This window comes from Nelusetta ayraudi, unplaced genomic scaffold, assembly GCF_046127955.1.
Source record: "Nelusetta ayraudi isolate G7.1 ecotype Tasmania unplaced genomic scaffold, CSIRO-AGI_Nayr_v1 ptg000011l, whole genome shotgun sequence".
NCBI classification, from domain to species: domain Eukaryota; kingdom Metazoa; phylum Chordata; class Actinopteri; order Tetraodontiformes; family Monacanthidae; genus Nelusetta; species Nelusetta ayraudi.
Window position 1 is genome coordinate 23,498,608 of NW_027466061.1, and position 19,554 is coordinate 23,518,161.

Genomic DNA, 19,554 nt, shown 5'->3' on the forward strand with positions numbered 1-19,554 from the left:
CATGATGGGCTTGCAGTTCTTGGCAACCAGACTGAGCTGAGCAGAAGGAGATCTTGAAACATATGCAATTTTTTTTTTCTTCCAAAAAAGTAAGTCTTGATCACTGCTGCAAGTAACAATTAGCTAGCTCCAGCTAACAGCAAAGAGGGCCACCCCATTCCAGGAACAAGCTCCTTTCATTCAGATAAGTCAAATTGTTTTGCATGGATTTCTAACACTTTCTGTGAAACATCAGCCAAGCTAAGAATGGGTCTGTTGTTGCTAAGGTGGTGCTGTAGAGCCAATGGGCTTTATTATTCATGTTTGTGAGATGTTTCACCAGTCTTGACCTGGGTGTCAAACTTACAAATTCAATTGTCATTGTAAGAGTGGCTCTCACCATTAATGAAACTGTGCCTATTAATATTTTGGCAATACAGACCTCCAATATTTCAAGATTCATAGTGCAGATTCAAAGCAATGCAAATCATTAGAGAAAATAAGTCCATAAAAAGTGTGTTTGTGTTGCCTGTTCATATAAACTCCATGAACATTGCTGTCTGGGATTTGTTTGTTTTAAAAAGTAGTATATTATGAACTACAAAAAATTACCTTGAGGCAAAGAAATTAAAATCATTGAACTTGATCGATAGATAGATATATAGATAGATATATAGATAGATAGATAGATAGATAGATAGATAGATAGATAGATAGATAGATAGATGCCTGGCAGCATCCAGACGCTGCAGCCAGAGACACCCACAACACCTCATGAAATGTCTTTGCATAAATACAAAGCCAGGATATGCATGCGTGCGCGCTTGTCTTTGCATGGCCATTGTGGATCTATGTGTATATATGTCAAGTAAAAGAGGGAGTCTCGCTTGCCGGTAGGAGCTCTGTGGTTCTGGAGCAAAGGGATTTTAGTATCGAGGGATTCAGCAGGCAGAAGATACTAAAAGTCAATTATTTACTTATGTCTTCATGCACAGTGAGCAGTCAGTGGGGCTTTAGGGGCCTTGATCAAGGATCCTCAGCAGTGGTGACAAGAATGAGGACAAGCATTGTCCTCCTTCACCGCCCTGATCATTATTCAATGTATTTTATATTTTATTTTTTAACTATCTGCATAACAATTAATTGAATTGAACAACAATCTTTGAATCTACTTAAATGTATTAAGTAGGACTGTGCTGTTTTTTTTAAATTATTATTTATTATTATTTAATAGAAGTACAATGCACGTGGTACAAGATCATTCTGATCAGCGCCGGAGAAAAATTTACTTACTTATTTACTTTATAAACTCTCATTTTGACCTCCTGACGTTTCAAAGTGTCCCACGAGCGTTCGACTGTGAACACCTCTTTGTGTGAGGCGCCCTCTGCTGGTCAATATGCCGTACAAACGAAGAATTCAGTTAGTGGGCAGCAGCGGCAGGAAGGAACCGGGATCAGCTAACAGGTCAGTAGCCCACACCGCCCCTCCGTCCTCGTTTAAAAGCAAAGCAAAGCAAAGCAAAGCAAAGCAAAGCATTACATTGCCATATTGTCTTGCACGCTGTACCTCAAAACTGTGAAAAGTTTTACAAATCAACCTGACCGCGCGGGCAAGTCGCCAAAGTTTCACTCCACAGCCAGGTCAGGCGGTTCCGCCGCCTGCGGCTGCAGTCAACTCCAGCCGGTCACCGTTTAATCGCTCATGCAGAATGGTTGCTATGGCGGCGACGTTCATGTTAATAGGCTACGAACTTCGATCGTCATTCTCGCTATCGGTCGTCATTCTCTCTATCGGAGTCGTTTAACCCAGTCGTTTAACCGCCACTGGTGGAGTGCCAGGACCCACATTCCCCCGCCGCTTATCATGACCTCGCGACCTAAATTCATCCCACGAGAAATAAAGACGCTAGCCCACGTGCTATCATGTCTAGTAAATTAATCATTGAAATGATTAAATTGAATTGTGGGTCCTGCAAAATAATTGGACGGCATTCTCTCTCTCTCTCTCTCTCTCTCTCTCTCTCTCTCTCTCTCTCTCTCTCTCTTTCTCTCTCTCTCTCTCTCAGGGGGAAAGAAAGTGGGTCGCGATCCACCAGTTGAGAATTGTGGTTTAAGCTGTCAAGGTTCTCCATGAAATAGAAATAATCACAAGGAACGTGTTGTAGTCTTTAGGCTGAAATGTCTCCGATGTTGTAGAGTTGTTGAGCAACCTCCCGTCATGGGCTGATGTTTGCTACACAAACAGTTTGTTCACTGACCTTAGACCGACAACTGAGGCCATAGACAATAAGTGGTGAGTTACTGGGGCAGAAGATAATGTGCGCTCGACATACAGAGCACAGTTGGAAAATAACTGCAGCTGGTTTTTCAGAGAGAAGATGCAGCACCTCAGTGACTGCATGGGAGTCACAGAGGGTTTGATTTATTTGTTTGTTTGTTTATTTAACCAGGTAAGTCGTGAGATTGACATCTCTTTTACAAGGGAGCCCTGGCCAAAAGAAGGCAGCGACGAAAGTTACAAAAGCACAACAAAGCATAGATGCATTAAATGCACGCAGTGCATAGCACCTCAGTTAAAACAGCTACAGACTTGTGATTTTACAGACTGTAACAAATGTTTAACATCTCTCAAGGAAACAAGGTCAGACAATTTCAGTTTTTTTTTGGAAGAGGCATGATGGCCAAATGCATCCCTTCCAAATTCAGTGAAGACATGAGGAACCGAGAACAACAACAAAAAAAAAATCCACGGAGATGGCCTAAAATGGCTTTAGAGATTTTTTTTTTTTTTTTTTTTTTTTATTGTGTCAGTGGAGCCATCTGCATTAATGTAGTTATGTCAGACCAGACCCTTCATATAACAGACAGTGATGGGTGAGAGATTTAGGGTTCAGAATGAAATGCAAAGCACAATGGTAGACAGTATCTGATGCAACAGGGGCATGCATATAAAGAACATCACCATAATCAATCATAGGAAGAAAGGAGGCCAAGAAAAGTCTCCTTTTGGCAGCACAGCAGAAACAAAGTTGCTTGTTTTAAGAATAAAATCCTAGTTTAATCCTGAGTTTTCTGACGAGTTTGAAGTTTGTGTGGAATCAAGCCAGAAACTAAGAAGCACTTTCCCTCAGTAGTGGAAATGTAAGGGACAGGCAATCTAGAGAAATGCATGGCTTTGGATTTACTAGTTTTTAAAACTACCGGTAGTTTAACAACATGCTGTTGCTGCTGCCCCCGAGTGTTTTAACAGCTGCTGCTCTTTGCTATGTGTTCCAGATGTCATCGCAGGTCAGACTGAGACTGCTGCCCAGCGCCAGGTGCCTGTTTGATGAGCCTGTGCAGGTGAAGGTGTCTGGTCTGAGAGCCAGACAGGTGGTCACTGTGAGGGCCACATCCACCGACGAGAAGGGAGTGAAGTTCAGCTCCTCGGCCACCTACACAGCCGATGACGGTGGGGAGGTGGACCTGGAGAGAGACCCGTCGCTCGGTGGCAGCTATGTTGGGGTGGAACCCATGGGTCTGCTGTGGTCCATGAGGCCCAACGTCCTGCACAAAAGATTCCAGAAGACCAATTCTGTGCATCCCCATGTGGTGAGGTTTTCCATACATGAGAATGGGGAGGAGAAGGAGGAGGAGGAGGAGGAGGGCAGGATGCTGGCAGAGGCGACCAATGAGAGGCTTCTGATGGCGGAGGGCGTCAGTCGACTTCCTGTCAGGCGGGGAAACATCCGAGGAATCCTGTTCACTCCTCCCGGTGGGTAGTTTTGTCATTTATAGTTAAATTATTGGGATTTAAGGTTCAGAGAATAATAATCAGAGAGAATGCAGTCAACACAAATATTTCAGTTGTAAACTTCGACGTGTGTTTTGATTGAACTTTACGTCTTCCCCAGAAGGTCACGCAGGTGGCATCGTGTGATGTGTTTTATCGGCTGGTGTTACGGAGGTGTAACCCACCTGTCAGATTTTGACCCCTAATCCAGCAGTTGGTATTTGTTCTTTTTATGAGTTTGCACGATTACAACCCATGAGAAATTTACATTGAAACATGTAAAGACAACATCTAATAAAATGTTTGTGTGTCTGTCATTGAAGAAAAATACTCACAATTCCATTCAGTCAGAGAAAATGTAGTTTGATGTAAGTAGAAGTGTTAAGTTGGGGCAACAGTTGCCCCAACTTAACACTTCTACTGTAAGATGACCCGGACGACTGAGAACCTTCAGACAGTTTGATGCACACTTTGATAAGTCTCCTGCTTCCTACAGGCGCGGGGCCGTTCCCCGCTGTGTTGGATCTCTACACGTTGGGTGGAGGTCTGTCTGAAAAAAGGGCCGCTCTGCTGGCCAGTCGAGGGTTCGTGGTTCTGGCTCTGGCGCTGTACGGCCACGATGACATGCCCAAAAACGTAGCAGAGCTCCACCTGGAATATTTTGAGGAAGCGGTGGAATTTTTAAAAATTCAAAACAAGGTACGTTGTCAGTGTGAGGTTCGAAGAATTTCATCTCAATTTTTTTTTTTTTTGCAGATCTTGTGGATTTTTCATCAGGTACAGAGCACTGGGACTGCTGTGAGAGGCAGTATTTGAACTACCGATGAAGCCACAGATATACGGCTTTAGGGTTCTTCATTGTGCGAAGGCTTATATTAGCAGCTGCACATAACTGCCCTGAGGGAAGTTGCAGCGCTAATTCTGCTCTAAAAGTGAAAATGCCATCCAGTTCTAATAAAGACCTACAGATTTATTCACTGACAGTCATTGGCGGAGTTGCTTCCTTTTTACCTTTTTGCAGCGATTGCTTTGTATTTGGAACTTAAAGGGAAACTGACTGTAGAATAATGCCTGAAATCTCACGCATTCATCTTGCTAACCTCTTGTTGAAACTGTTACAAGTGGATCCTAGAATGTGGAAATCTTTCCTCTGTTGACAGAGGGAAGCAGCTGCCACAAGTCGCTTTTTTTAAAAGCTTGAGAAAGAAAAAGGAGGAACAGGAAGAAAATAATCTGCTAATCTAATTGCCATTAAACAGATTCTCATAGACGTTTCACTGACGGTTGTGCCCTGTAGCAACAGACATAATTTAAAAGTCATAGTGTAAATAAATAGTATTCTATGTATTCAGGGCCGCTTGGAATGTCATTTTCTTCCTTTGTACCTTCCAGCTATTTACCAATAAAGGTAACTGCCTATTTTAAAAATTATGATTTTTAAGAACCATGACTGTCAAAAATGTATTCCAGAAATTTCACAGTCAAACTCAAAGCAGTCCAGGTGCTATGGAAAGATAAACCACACTGAGGCGCTGTGCTACTGTACTGAACCGTAATATTCTCAGAAAATATGCGTTGTGAAACTTCTTTTTTTTGTTGTTGATATATTTGTCTGTAGGTGGGCAGTAAAGGAGTTGGTGTGATATCTTTATCGAAAAGTGGGGATCTCGCTCTCTCAATGGCCTCACACCTGCCCGGAGTGGAGGCCACCGTGTGGATTAATGGCTGCTCTGGCAACACGGCCTTCCCTCTCTACTACAAGAAAAGCCAGATCCTTTCGGCACTGATGTTCGACATCAGCAAGATTGTGGTCCACGACTCGGGGGCGCTGATGATCAAACACGTTACAAACGATCCCCTGGCTGAGGAGAACAAAAGCAGTCTGATACCAGTGGAGAAAGCAAGAGGGCGTTTCCTCTTCGTGGCCTCGGAGGATGACCTTAACTGGGACAGCACGTCCTACTTGGACGAGATGGTGGCACGACTCAAGCATCACGGAAAAGACAACTTTGAGTGTGTTTCCTACCCTGGAGCGGGACATTTCCTGGAGCCACCTTATGGGCCGTACTGCCCCTCCAGTGTTCACAGTCTGGTGGGTAAACCGGTGTTGTGGGGAGGTGAGCCTAAGTCTCACACTGCAGCTGAAGTCCACTTGTGGAAGAAGGTCCAGGAGTTCTTCAAGAATCACTTGAGCTGTGAGCTTCGCACTGATGCTAAACTGTAGGTACATCTGGAGTCCGTTCATACAACCATACATCCAACCGTCCATCTGTCTTCTATACCCACTTCCTCCTGCGCTCAGGATCACAGGGGTGCTGGAGCCTTAAAGGTGTGTGTAGAATTTGGCTTGATTCATGATTTTTATATTGGTAAAAGCTTAACATATTGCCCATAAATACATTAATACGACAGTACTGTATACCCACAGTACAATAAAAGTCATTTGGTCCTACCCTTAGAATGGTTCTCATATATATAGATGAGAATATACATGGAACAATAAGGGTCTTGCTCCTAATTAGCTGCCATCGTGCACCACCATATTTTAAAGGAAGCCCACCTGACAGTGGCCTGAATACCAAATGTGCAGTCAGGCGGGCTTCCTTAAAAAAAAATTTACACACTGTACCTTTAACCCAGCTGTCCTCAGGTGAAGGCGGAGTTACAACTTGAACACGTAGCCAGTTTATTGCACGTTCACAAGCATCCACTCGCACTCACACGCCTATAGCCAATTCAGAGTGCCCAATTTGTTTCATATGTGTGTGGGTGGAAGCCGGAGAACCTAGAGAGAAGCCACGCAGACACAGGGACAGCAAGCAGACTGCTCACAGTCGCAATGCAGTCGAGATCACCTCAATCCAGACTGTGTGGAGACCCCCTGACACTTGCCACAGCACAGGTGGCACATTGTGTCGCCAACAATTTCTGTAACTTCTCTATTACATCTTCATCTTTTATTCACAATCATCCAAATTTGTCATATACGTTAAATTTCATTGATATAGAGTATGATTTGTATGTTGAACAACTGCATCAAAAACGACATAAAAATCTATATATGTATTTCAAAGAGTTGCAGAAATGTTGACAGGAAATTATTCAACAGATCTACGTATGTCTGATGAAAAGGTCATAATGGAAATTGAGTTTTTTATGACTCTCATCTGTCCGAATTCATCATATGAACCAAACCTGCACCCTTAAAGAAACTGTGTCCATTAATATTTTTGACATCACGGGCCTCCGGTTTTTCAAGATTCGTTGTGCAGATTCAAAGCAATGTAAATCGTTACAGGAAATAAGTCCAAATAAAGAAACCTCTTGATTCACTGAGCTTTTGTAGAAACCTCTTGCTGCTAAGTCCATGTTGGAGAAGTTGCTCCAGTTTACCTCCAGCTCAACAGAACATGTTCTGCACAAATTTATTCAATGAATATTTTTATTGCCTGTTCATACAAACTCCATGAACATTGCTGTTAATTTTATTTTTTAAGTAGTATATTTGTATTGTGCACAATATAAAATTGTCTGCATGATGTGTGATTTTTCATTAAATAAAGGTTAATTTGAAGTTCCCTGTTTAAGGATTCTAGGAACTTTATTGTCATACCAGTTCACATTTGCACGTTAGTGGTATGAAATTGGGACTCAGGTCCGAGTGTAAGCCTGAATAAATGAAAATGTTAAAAACAATAAAAATGCTTTAAAAATGCAAGGAAAGTGTATATACAGGTATGTTTAGGTATAAACAACAGTATGACCAGTGTATATAGTATAAACAGACCAGATATGAACAGTATGCATAAAATGAACAGTATATATAAATAAATATTGCACATATGGTTGAAAAAAATATTGCACACATGGTGGAAAGTGACTTGTGCGAGAGAGAATGAGATGGGAGCGGGTGGGAGACTACAGAGCATGGCTCGAGTTCAACAGTCTGACAGCTGTGGTGATGGAGGAGGAGACGGTGTTGTGGATCCTGACGGTCTGCAGTCTGTTGGCCAGGAAGTCCAGGAAGTCCAGTTCCCCAGTGTGGGACTCGGTTCAAGCGAGGAGAGCTTCTGCACCAGGCTCAGCGGGATGATGGTATTGAAGGCAGAGAAATCCGGGAAGAACAGACGGACGTAGGAGTTCCTGCTCTCCAGATGGGTAAGGGGCGTGTGGACCACCGATGGATGAACTGGCGTCATCAGTGGAGCGGTTTTTCCTATTGATGGGGGTCCACAGTGATGTCGATGGAGTCCTTGATGTGGGTCCTGACCAGCCTCGCGAAGCAAGCTTAAAACAAAACACACTCAGAATGGAGACAGTGCACTTTTATTCAGGCTATTATCTTCATAATTAAACATTCCAAATTGAGTTGGTTAATATTCAGACGTTATAAAGATATATGCTTGAACCTCACATGGAGGTAACGACAACAGCGCAGAGTAAAATCAGTCTCAGGCACGCCCTCTACGGGTCAAAGTTCAGCGTTACAACGACTGGTTGTCATTTGCGGCGCTGTTTGCACACTACGCGAGAGGTGAGTTGTCCTTGGTACCACGGAATATCTCAGTCAAGAGACGTTTGCAAATGTGTACCTCACACTTTCTTATCATAACTAACTGCCCTGAAGGTCCAGAGATTACAAACCTTTCCAACCAGTTCTACAAAATTAGCGTGGTCAGGTCACCGACACCTTTCACCGACTGTCGGAGAAGGACGCAAATATAGAGCAGAGTTCACATGGGTTGCGAAAGTGACTAGCGAGCGGATTCATATCAGACGCGCCTTCTTCGTTTTCCAACCCCAGTTCGCTTTTAAGTGTCAAGCGTTTTCGAGTGCAGGTAAGCTTGTGTTGCGCAGTCAGTATGCAGTGTCCGCTGAGCTGGGAACAAAATAACTGCAAGAGTGTAAATGAATTGTTATCGACTGCCTAAACAACCATGTTGGTTTGTGGCTTTGTAGATTTTTTTTATTTCGTTTCTCTGTTTTTAAATCCGTACCACCTGTATTCTAATGGACTATCCTATTCAAAGTGCTTACAGAAAAAAAAGAAGAACTTAAAGGCTGCTCCTTCTTCCTCTGTTACAGAATCTTGAAGCTGAAGAGAGGTCCTCCGAGGTCACTGACTTTACTTGCGTTTGAAACCAGTTTAACACGTTTAAATCTGGCCTGAATTGAGCTAAACCAGTGATTCTCAACTGGTGGAGTCTCAGGACCCGTTTTCTTTTTCATATGAAGTCACAACCCAAATTTATTGCACCACACTCAAATGTATATTACAAAAATGAAAACGCTAGCCCACTTTCTTTAATGTCTTGTATATAAATTATTGAAATTATTGAATTGAATAATTGAATAAATGCCCACCATTTTTTTTAAATATATGTATTTGAAAATTTAAAAAAAAAAAAGAAAAAAAAGGTAAACTGGCCACAAAGCTGCGACCCAGTCAAACCTGTTGAGAAACACCGAGTTAAACAATCTGCTGTTGCTGCTGCCCCCGAGTGTTTTAACAGCTGCTGCTCTTTGCTATGTGTTCCAGATGTCATCGCAGGTCAGACTGAGACTGCTGCCCAGCGCCAGGTGCCTGTTTGATGAGCCTGTGCAGGTGAAGGTGTCTGGTCTGAGAGCCAGACAGGTGGTCACTGTGAGGGCCACATCCACCGACGAGAAGGGAGTGAAGTTCAGCTCCTCGGCCACCTACACAGCCGATGACGGTGGGGAGGTGGACCTGGAGAGAGACCCGTCGCTCGGTGGCAGCTATGTTGGGGTGGAACCCATGGGTCTGCTGTGGTCCATGAAGGCAGACATGCAGCACAAATACTTTTACAAGAACCAAGCTTTACTGCCACACATTGTGGTGTTCTCTGTACATGAGGAGGAGGAGGAGGGAGAGGGCAGGGTGCTGGCAGAGGCGACCAATGAGAGGCTTCTGATGGCGGAGGGTGTCAGTCGACTTCCTATCAAGCAGGGCGGTTTTCAGGGGGTCCTCTTTACTCCTCCTGGTAGGTATTTGTCACCTTTTATATGTAAAGTTATAAAATGTATACTTAAGTCGTGTATGTTTTGGGTGGGCCAGTGCTAAATTGTTTTTTTTTTATTTTTGCTGAAATAGGACTTGAAAACTGAAGTAGAAACTTTTTTTATGGCTTATGCTTTAACGCTAACACTATGTCAGGTGAAAATCTTCTGGCTTAGCTAGTTGTCATAATGTGAGCAACCGACTTCTCCAGCATAGCTGCATTTGCTACTAGAGATAAAGCAGGATTGGATAGCTTAGTTTAGCCAAGGATCAGTTATGCTTTCCTTTCATCTGTCTGAGCATTTTTAATGAGATGACAAATTACATAATTATTAACATCAACAGCTAATTGATTTTGTATTTACCTCTCGTGAGTTCTAATTACTCAAAGAAATTGTATTTTGTGCAAACATGGATAGATGGCAGGTCAATAAGTAGTGTGGTCCGCACTGGATTGTCCCAGCTTCCTACTGGCAATGTTACTATTTTGCCACCAATAGGACAACTACCAATACTGATAATATTACTTTTCACCAGTGAAGCTTATGTCAATTCCTTTATTTGTGTAATTTTTTTTCTTAAAAACTAATCTCTTTCAGAGTGATGTGTAGTTGCATGTTGCATGAATGTTTTTTGGGGCAGAATGTTTTTCACCTTTTTCCTCAAAAAGGTGGTCAAAGTCTATTTCTGACTGCAACATGTGTGCATTATAATTGACTCTGCTTTCAAAAGGAAGCAGGATTTTACATTGTCTCCCGACGTCTCCTTCTCCAGGAAACGGCCCTTTCCTTGCAGTGTTGGACTTGTGTACTTTTATGTCGGAAAAGAGAGGCAGCCTGCTGGCCAGCAGAGGTTTCGTGGTCCTGACGGTACCGGTTTTCAGTGGCAGGACTGACAACATCAAAGAGTTACATCTTGATCTCTTTGAAGAAGCAGTAGAGTTTTTACAAAGGCAACCAAAGGTAAATGAGAGTCATTTGCAGGCATATTAACCTATTGAATTCACATGATACTAAAAGTGAGTACAAGAAGTGTATGGCTCACATGTTGAATGCATAAATATTAGCTCATTGAAGTTTTTTAAGATTTCGGTGTCAATAGGTACATTGCATGATTTTTTTTCAATGTTTTGGCCTGTTAAAAATAGACAACCATTTTTAGGGGCGACACTGTGGTGAAGTCGTTAGCGCTGCTACCTCACTGCAAGAAGCTCGTGGCTTCAGTCATCATCATGTTCACCCTGTGTCTGCATGGGTTCCCTCCGGGGACTCCGGCTTCCTCCCGCACTCCAAAAACATGCATGTGAGAGGAATTGGGAACTCTAAATTAATTTCATTTCAGTTCAGTTTAATTTATTCGGTCATAATTGCATGTATACAAATAAACAGATAACAAAGGATACGGCAACTACAAAATTATATTGACGAAAAAGGTGTAGGCTGAAGCCTATGCTTATATTACCTACCCTTTTTACATTGACCGGAGGTGTGTGTGTGGGTGCGAATGGTTGTTTGTCTTTGTTTGTCTCTATGTGATCCTGCAATGAACTGGCCCTGCAATGAACAGACCCCCGTGACCCTGAGTGCAGGAAGAAATGGGTATTGAAAATAGATTAATGGATGAAAACCATTTTTAGATAATGCAAGTTTGCATAGATTTGAGCCAACAGTAGACATAATTACGGAGATCTCCACATAGTAGTTCTAAATCAAACACCTGTTTTCTGGTATAACCGTCTTGGCTCAATTGTTTTTTGTTTTTTTGTTTTTGTTTTTTTCAGGTGGGCAGTAAAGGAGTTGGTGTAGTATCGCGATCGAAGGGAGGAGATATTGCACTTGCACTCGCCTCTTTTGTCTCTGGCATTGAAGCGATTGTCTGGATCAATGGCAGCAGCGCTAACGTGGCCATTCCACTCTACTACAAGAAACGCCACATTCTCTCGCCAATATGTTTCGACCTGAGCAAGGTGATTTCCACTGAGTCAGGCGCTAGAATGATCAAACACTGCACCACCAACCCGCTGGCGGAGGAGAACAAGAGCAGCCTGGTTCCCATCGAGCGAGCCGGGGGTCGTTTCCTTTTTGTAGCGTCGGCGGATGACCTCAACTGGGACAGCAAGGGTTTCATGGAGAACATGGTGGACAGACTGAGGCAACATGGGAAAGATCATTTTGAAAGTGTTTGCTATGCTGCTGCAGGGCACATGCTGGAGCCTCCATTTGGACCGTTCTGCCCTTCGGCCTTCCACGGTCTCCTCAGCTTTCCCGTGCTGTGGGGAGGGGAGCCGAAAGCTCACAATGAAGCTGAAGTCCACTGCTGGGAGATGATCCAGAAGTTCTTCAAAACTTATCTCAGCCTTAATGCTCCAAATATAACTGCCAGCTTGTAAATTAAAAGAAAAGATTTGAGGAAAAGACCATCACAGTTTATGACCGCAAGATCATGAGAGCATGTCTGTCTATAAATGTCCCCTCATACCTTAAATCTTATAACAACTGGTTCTGATGTGTTGTTGTCTGTTTGAGGTTCCCCTGGAGTGGGCACTGAAGCGTTGCTCTTGTGTGTTCAGCAGTTTCCTACACAAAAAGACCAGCACAGAGCTAAGTTAACAGCATTGAACGTTAAGTGAATCCTTATGTGCGTGTGTACTTCTATACATAGCTGTAGCTTTCATTTTACTGGCTGGAATTTTGTAATGCCGTTTCCATGTTTTTTTTTCTGTCTATATTTTGTCAATAAACAAAAAAATATTCTAGCGTGTTATGATAACAAAAGCTACAAGCAATTCATCTTGTGTTGGCGTTTGCTTTATGTAAAACATCTTCACAATATTATGTAACATTGTGAAGATGTTTGAAATAAAAACACATAAAAAGAAAACAAACGCCATTTGTCATTACTTGCCAGTAGCCATAAAGATCCAGTATGTAATATTTAGCCTGATTGGATAAGATTTTTATATTGGCTAAAGTTGAATATACTGCCCATGAATACATTAATAAAATACTCACAGTACAATAAATGTCATTGGGTTTTCCTACCCTTAGAATGATTCTTATTTATCTATAAGAGTATACATAGAGCAATAAGGGTCCCAGTTAGCTTCACTAGCAAGCTTGAGAGAGGGAGGTTGAGCATTGCAATCTAAAATGTAACCACTTGATGTCGCTGTTTATTCTAAGAATCTCCAAATATTACATACTTAACTTGTAAGTACATCGATAAAACACTTGTAATGTGTAGTCACTTGATTCCTTGATTTTCGATGCCACATTGTGGCATTTATAGTGTGATCCAATTTTGTGTAGTTGAAAATCACTTGTCATAACACAGGCCACAGGCCATGACAAAAAAACAAACAACAAAAAACAATGTATGTATGTATATATACAGTTGCAAGAAACAGTATGTGAACCCTTTGGCATTCCTTGGATTTCTGCGTAATATGGTGACCAAATATGTTCTGATCTTCATCTAAGTCACATCACTAGACAAACAGTTTGCTTAAACTAACACCGCACAAGAAATTCGAAGTTTTCATGTTTTTATTGAACACAACATGTAAACATTCACAGTGTAGGGTGGAAAAAGTATGTGAACCCCGAGGCTAATGACTTCTCCAAGAGCCAATTGGAGCCAGGAGTCAGCCAACCTGGAGTCTAATCAATGTGGTGAGATTGGATGTGTTGGTCAAAGCTGGCCTGCCCTATAAAAAACACACACCAGTTTTGTGTTTGCTATTCTCAAGAGGCATTGCCTGATATGAACCATGCCTCGCACAAAAGAGCTCTCAGAAGATCTGCGATCAAGAATCGTTGGCTTGCATGAAGCTGGAAAGGGTTACAAAAGTGTCTCTATAACCCTTGATGTGCATATGTCCACGGTCAGACAGAATGTCTACAAATGGAGAAAGTTCAGTACTCTTGCGACTTTCCACAGGTGTGGTCGTCCTGTAAAGATAAAAAATAAAACATTGCTGCACGTTTGAAGTTTGCAAAAGAGCACCTGGATGTTCCACAGCACTACTGGCAAAATGTTCTGTGGACAGATGAAACCAAAATTGAGTTGTTTGGAAGGAACAAACAACACTATGTGTGGAGAAAAACAGGGGTTCACATACTTTTTCTTGCAACTGTATATACTGTATATATACATATATATATATATATATATATATATATATATATATATATATATATATATATATATATATATATATATATATATATACCGGTACATACATGAGATATATCACACTCATGAAGGAGTACACACACACACACCATATCACACTCCTTCATGATATGCTAGGTAAGTATGAAATCCATCATTTTGTCATCACAAACCCAGCTCTTTTTTTTTTTTGGTCCTAATATGGTTTCTATTGTCTTGCTTACTAATGATGTAAGGCTGACTGGTCTGTAGTTTCCTGATAATGCCTAAAACAAAAAAGTGCAAAGTTTGAAAAAAAGATTAGGCTAATATTATTTTCTTCACACAGTCTTCTTGTTTTGTTATGGGATATATATATATATGTATATATATATATATATATATATATATATATACATATATCAGGATTAATTTTTTACTCACCAAGAAGGTAACCATCACATACCATGCCAGCTTGTGGCAAGTGGTTATGCTTTTGGTCACAATAAATGAATCTTGCATTGGACCAGAAGATCTGTACATTGATTAAATAAAAATCTTATGCTCGACATCATCTTTGTGGCAATGTATTCACAGTCAATAGCTTTGGAAGTCCGCCTCTCGCTGCAAATTGCACTTGTCAGCCTGATCAACTGCATTATCCAGGAATGCAGGCGTAGAATGAGTTTTTGTGTGTAGGTACCTTTTGTACATGAGGCCCCGGCTGTTTTATGCCTCTTGGTGCTTTTTTACTAGACTGCTGATATATTGTCTGTCTTTATTACAGCTGCCTTAATCTTCAGAACTAAACCTCTGCTGGGCTTTGTGTTTTGAATAAATGCCTAAATACAGAAAAAAACATAATTGTACCATGATGTAACAGTAGCGACACTGATAAACATATTTTTATGTTTTATTATCACAATTTCTCAGCCAATAAAAATGACATTTCTAAGGCATAAGGTGTACAATACACCAACCACGGACTAGAAACAAAAATATTGAGTTGACTCAAAAGAAACAATTTGAAGACAAAAGGCCACAAAACAGTTATATTTCAATTTGCTTCTGCTGCTTTAATGGGGGTATTCCTGCATTTGCATGTTGGTAACCTTGTAATATGATTATATAATGTTGATATAATGTTTCACATGTTCGTAATGCTGGTCAGTGAATTACTCTCTCCATTTTGTGAGTGCATTAGCCTTCAGGTCAAAATCTTCCCTTTGGGCTGTTATTTGATCAAGATTGCCAAATGGACAACTCAGTTTGATTACTGCGTCAACAAATTCGAGCTGTGCGACCTTTTTCAGCCAAATTTCTTGTGCATTTAGTTCGACTTTTGTAAGTAGAGCTTTGGTTTGGTTGCCAGCTCTTTGCACTTCTGCCAAAAAGTCTTTGTCAGCTGCCATTGGGTCACAATTGAAGGTCGTGACGATCCCGTTGGGCATACCTCTGTTCTGCCAAATCAATGTTTCCTCCGTGGTGTTTTTAATACGGGCATGATGAATCTGCAAAAATGCTTGAAATATGTAGCTCTGCATCACGTTGAGCGCTGTAACGTCCTCTCTGCTGGAAGGAGTTTCTGTCTCAAAGCCAAACGATTGCTCATCAGCTTTGAGCCGCTGGAAGTACCTTTGTGAGAGAAACGACAAAGAAATGACACAAGCTCGTCCCTTAGAAACGACACATGTTCGCTAGAAGAATACTGCATTGCTTACCTTTTTGTCACCTCCTTCATCTGAGTAGGGTTGTTTGCAATGTAGGGTACCAGCCTCAGGCACTCACTGACTGTGTAGACCTGTGGTGGGTAGAACCCTTTGGGGTTTTTGAGAAACAAGCTGGGTATTGGCCCTACCTCTGACTCCCACTGTCCCCTAACCTGTCTGGCCAGAGTGTCAAACAACACAGCCAGGGATAAAGCCACTACTCCCACACCGCCAAGAGTTACCTTGCCCTCCCTTCCAAAAATGGTCCTCAGCTTCTGATTGAAGTCCTCCAGCTGCTGTGGATTCAGAGAGGACTGCACTGCCAGGTAATGGTTACTCAGGTGAAGTGAGGAGTCCATCGACAGCAGGTTGGTGAAGAGAGGACTCGGACTGTAGTCAGGAAAGGGGCACACATCTCGGGCAATAGAAGTAAGAGGGCCCAGGTTGCTCAAGGGGCAGAGAACAAAATCCATTGCAACTGGAATTTGTCACAGGTTTTGACAAGTACTGATCCTGCTGAAAGGTTTCACCCAAAATACTCATGTGTCAGAGTCCACGCAGATAATAATCCCGATGTCATGACGTCAACTCTGCCATAAATCATTCACCCTCTTCTTGTTTGGGACTGTTTATTGGGTCTTAATTTCACTCCCCAACATTGACTTATATTGAAATGAATGACTTGAATTAATGTTTAAAGTAAACTATAGGATAGAGGGTTCATTTCTTTGAGTTATGACATTGTCTTTTGATTTAAAAAACAAACAAACAAACAAACAGACAGACAAAAAAAACACAGCTGCCACTACAGCTGATGCTTCAACTACATACCTCTGTGAAGCTACAGGCCCGTTGTCCTTTTTTCGATTTGTACTTATCTTCCTCTGATCTGGTTCGGCGGATCACCGTGTGCATTCCAGCCCAATGCCTGTCATGTATCGTTGTCAGTTGGTTTGTGTTGGGTATGGCAGGGTATGTCTCATCAGATAGATAGATCTATGGGATAAAGTATCTGGCAACTGAGAAATTCAGTCATCAACAATCAATTCATAAAAAGTACATAAAAAATAAAGAAGTAAAAGAATGATTAAAATAAGGATTTGACGTGACAATGCCAGTGGTGCTGAGTTTTAAAAAGTAAAATACAGAATTGAAATATATCCCTCCCCTTCCCGAGCGTAATGGCTCCTCACAAGCACAAGCAGCATCTCAGGCCTGCAACTATTTATTTGATTATAGATTATATATGGCTGTGTCTGCACCCTGGGTTGATTGTTCAGAATCAGAATAAGAATCAAATACTTTATTAATCCCGGGAAAAATTCAGTTTGTAACAGTGCTCCATTCAACCAACATGATTCTGTACATAGTGCAAATAAAATAGACACATGCAATAACTAAAATGAAATAGAATAAGATAAAAGAAAAGAAAAGAACAGGTTAAGTATACAAGGCTCTTAACATGCATCACAGTGCAATTTCGCAGTGTGAAAAACAATCAGTCGACTATAAAACAGGTGGAAGTGAATGTATGTGGTGAACAGTGGCTTCATAGTGAGGAGTTGTACAGTTTTATTGCCACAGTGAGGAAAGATCTTCTGACGTTTGAGTTGATTTAAAAAAAAAAAGAACTGTGTTCTAAACTGAAAACAAAAACAAAAAAAGCACACTGTTCATTCTTTCTATGTTTACTCAGATTTAAGCAAGTAAAATAAATACTTTTTATTTTAAAAGTTTGCCCACGAGTGGCTTTTGTCATTCTAAAGGTTGAAAGTCAGAATAGTGAATGACTGAGTGACTGAAAACCGGACACACTCACATCTTATCCAAACATATATCACAAAAACACATTTAGAAAGATGTGTTGGTCACTGCATCACGTATTTGACAGAACCAGCATTTCATTGGAGGCATACAAATTTTCTTTCTTTTTCCCTTTCATGTATTTAATATTTAGTAGAGCGTATGCTTAAAAATGACATCACTAATCCAATCCTTTCCATAACATGAAGATGTCTTTAAAAACACCGTTGAGAATAAACATCAATTTACAACTATAACTATATAGAATAAGAGAGTCTGAAGACCAGAATTCCCAAGTGTTGTGCAATGTTTTGTGCATCATACTCACGTAACCTTTCGTTGCTTTACACTACCTGCTACCATGCAGTTGTTTGCATGCTGTATTCTAACATCATTTTATATTAATTTTTGGTGGACTAAAGTCCTGGTAAATCTAAATCCATCTGACATGATAATGTGCTTTGTGGTCCAACAGGTCATCCAAACCCTAGAGTGTTTGAGCATCCACCTGGTTTACGAGTGGGGTGCATTGGTAAAGAGGTAAAACTGCAACAAATGGAATTCAGTCGGTTAAGGTCTCTCGACGGAGAGCAGCCTGTTCACGAGACTGACTGTTTGCTGAAGGGATTTGATTTCACTTCCTGCACCTCTTGCCCACTCTATCTTATTACACTCCCACATTCACACTAAAGTCGCTAAAGCCATTTTCAACAGAGCTATAACATAACAGTTTTGTCCATGAAGGAGAACTTGCGCTAGGTTAATTGGGGGGCTATGTCATAATAATACTATATGCAAATATGCAATGATTTTTTTTTTTAACTAAACACGTTTACCAAGCTTGAATACCCACAAATGTACATGTATATACTGTATGTTTGCATTTGAGGGAGGTCTGAGGTAAGGGCTTATTAAAAAAATATATTAATAAAAAAAAAAAAAGGAAAAAAAGACCCAAAGAATAAGTCCTCAGAACAACCAACCAACCAACCAACCAACCAACCAAACAAACAAGAAAATAAATACCCTTCGTTTCCGCATAAGAGAGATAGCGACCTCAACCTATGTTTTGCGTTAACGAATGTACAGCACCCTCTGCTGGTTGTCTGTTGTTGTTGCGTGGCTCTTGAAGCTAGAGAACTATGAAATGTCAGCTTCATTTCTTTGCGATGGTTGGTTTTTGCAGGTGGGTTTTCTTGCACAGGGGCTGTGTACAGGTCAAATGTGAGCCATGTTTGCTGTTCACTTCTACACCTATTTATTTCAGAGTTTAAATAATATTCAGCAAGAAATATCTGTGCTGCCCATTTTTATCGACATTAAAAAAAAAAGTGTCCTAACTTTTATAAAGCATAAGGATATGAGATGTCGAACCTCTTTCTCTATCCTAATTCACTGGTCAGCTGGTCATAGCAGCTTTTTTGACTGCCACAGTTTTTCTGTGGAATATGTGTGAATATTGTTTATTGAGCAAGAAGAAGAGATGGAAATGTACTAAACATATTTAAGTTATTTGGACCATAGAAATGTACAGTACATGTGTGGAAAGTGGAAACAATATGCATTGCATGTTTTCAACAGATGAACAACTCAATCACAATGAACATTTTAAAAAAAAACCTGTGCCCATGTAAGACCTGAGTTCCTAATCTTACGAAAAGATACAACTAAATGATCAAGCCAGACGTCTTCTGGATTCACTGCAAAACATTTTCCTCCAAATTATTTTCAGCCAGTCAGCTTCCTCTAAGGAGAAAGAGGTGGAAACTCTGGGCATGATTTAGTTCTGACAAAAACAGGAAACTATTAAAAGCCTGTAAACAATGGCATGGGTATTGCAGTATAGTGGCAGTTTATCAGGGACTGGGCAGGTTAGGAACAGGACAGAACTGTGGAAGCAACCCGTAGAACAGGACTGAAGGCAAACAAATCATGCGGAAAACAATTCATAAAAACCAAGGCTCTCAAGAAGATTGAAAAATAAAATATAAAAAGGCTTTATTTGATCGTGGCTTTGTAAAAGTAAAAAAAAAAAAATCCTACATATTTTGGCTGTGTGGGCCTTCTTCATGGTAGATAACAACGTATGAATGCACCTGTAGGCAAACAAATAGTGTG

The 19,554-nt window shown here is 41.0% G+C and overlaps 3 protein-coding genes across 4 annotated transcripts; 2 read left to right on the forward strand and 1 right to left on the reverse strand.

Moving 5' to 3' along the window:
- The first annotated feature begins 2,781 nt into the window (after window positions 1-2,781).
- LOC142885497 (acyl-coenzyme A thioesterase 1-like) lies at window positions 2,782-7,335 on the forward strand. The gene is made up of 3 exons (XM_076022012.1): window positions 2,782-3,735; window positions 4,250-4,452; window positions 5,372-7,335. The coding sequence occupies exons 1-3, from the start codon at window positions 3,198-3,200 to the stop codon at window positions 5,975-5,977; spliced, it is 1,347 nt and encodes a 448-aa protein (XP_075878127.1). The 5' UTR covers window positions 2,782-3,197; the 3' UTR covers window positions 5,978-7,335.
- Window positions 7,336-7,676: 341 nt separating this feature from the next.
- Window positions 7,677-12,452, forward strand: LOC142885498 (acyl-coenzyme A thioesterase 3-like). Of its 2 annotated transcripts, none has more exons than XM_076022014.1 (4): window positions 7,677-7,911; window positions 9,293-9,755; window positions 10,547-10,734; window positions 11,553-12,452. In XM_076022014.1, the coding sequence occupies exons 2-4, from the start codon at window positions 9,293-9,295 to the stop codon at window positions 12,159-12,161; spliced, it is 1,260 nt and encodes a 419-aa protein (XP_075878129.1). In that variant the 5' UTR covers window positions 7,677-7,911; the 3' UTR covers window positions 12,162-12,452. The 2 variants fall into 2 exon arrangements, with proteins under 2 accessions (XP_075878129.1, XP_075878128.1); XM_076022013.1 differs by lacking the exon at window positions 7,677-7,911 and adding an exon at window positions 8,536-8,591.
- A 2,382-nt stretch (window positions 12,453-14,834) lies between these two features.
- LOC142885499 (uncharacterized) lies at window positions 14,835-16,181 on the reverse strand. The gene is made up of 2 exons (XM_076022015.1): window positions 15,646-16,181; window positions 14,835-15,559 (listed from the first exon to the last, which is right to left on the reverse strand). Exons 1-2 carry the CDS (start codon window positions 16,104-16,106, stop codon window positions 15,100-15,102), a joined length of 921 nt encoding a protein of 306 aa, XP_075878130.1. The 5' UTR covers window positions 16,107-16,181; the 3' UTR covers window positions 14,835-15,099.
- Window positions 16,182-19,554: the final 3,373 nt, after the last annotated feature.

Excerpts from the sequence above, each read along its gene's own strand:
- LOC142885497 (XM_076022012.1), top strand. The coding sequence starts at position 3,198 with ATGCTGTTGCTGCTGCCCCCGAGTGTTTTAACAGCTGCTGCTCTTTGC. Across the intron at positions 3,736-4,249 it reads AATCCTGTTCACTCCTCCCG|GCGCGGGGCCGTTCCCCGCT; the intron begins GTGGGTAGTTTT and ends TGCTTCCTACAG. Across the intron at positions 4,453-5,371 it reads TTTTAAAAATTCAAAACAAG|GTGGGCAGTAAAGGAGTTGG; the intron begins GTACGTTGTCAG and ends ATTTGTCTGTAG.
- LOC142885498 (XM_076022014.1), top strand. The coding sequence starts at position 9,293 with ATGTCATCGCAGGTCAGACTGAGACTGCTGCCCAGCGCCAGGTGCCTG. Across the intron at positions 9,756-10,546 it reads GGTCCTCTTTACTCCTCCTG|GAAACGGCCCTTTCCTTGCA; the intron begins GTAGGTATTTGT and ends CTCCTTCTCCAG. Across the intron at positions 10,735-11,552 it reads TTTTACAAAGGCAACCAAAG|GTGGGCAGTAAAGGAGTTGG; the intron begins GTAAATGAGAGT and ends TGTTTTTTTCAG.
- LOC142885499 (XM_076022015.1), bottom strand. The coding sequence starts at position 16,106 with ATGGATTTTGTTCTCTGCCCCTTGAGCAACCTGGGCCCTCTTACTTCT. Across the intron at positions 15,560-15,645 it reads ATGAAGGAGGTGACAAAAAG|GTACTTCCAGCGGCTCAAAG; the intron begins GTAAGCAATGCA and ends TCTCTCACAAAG.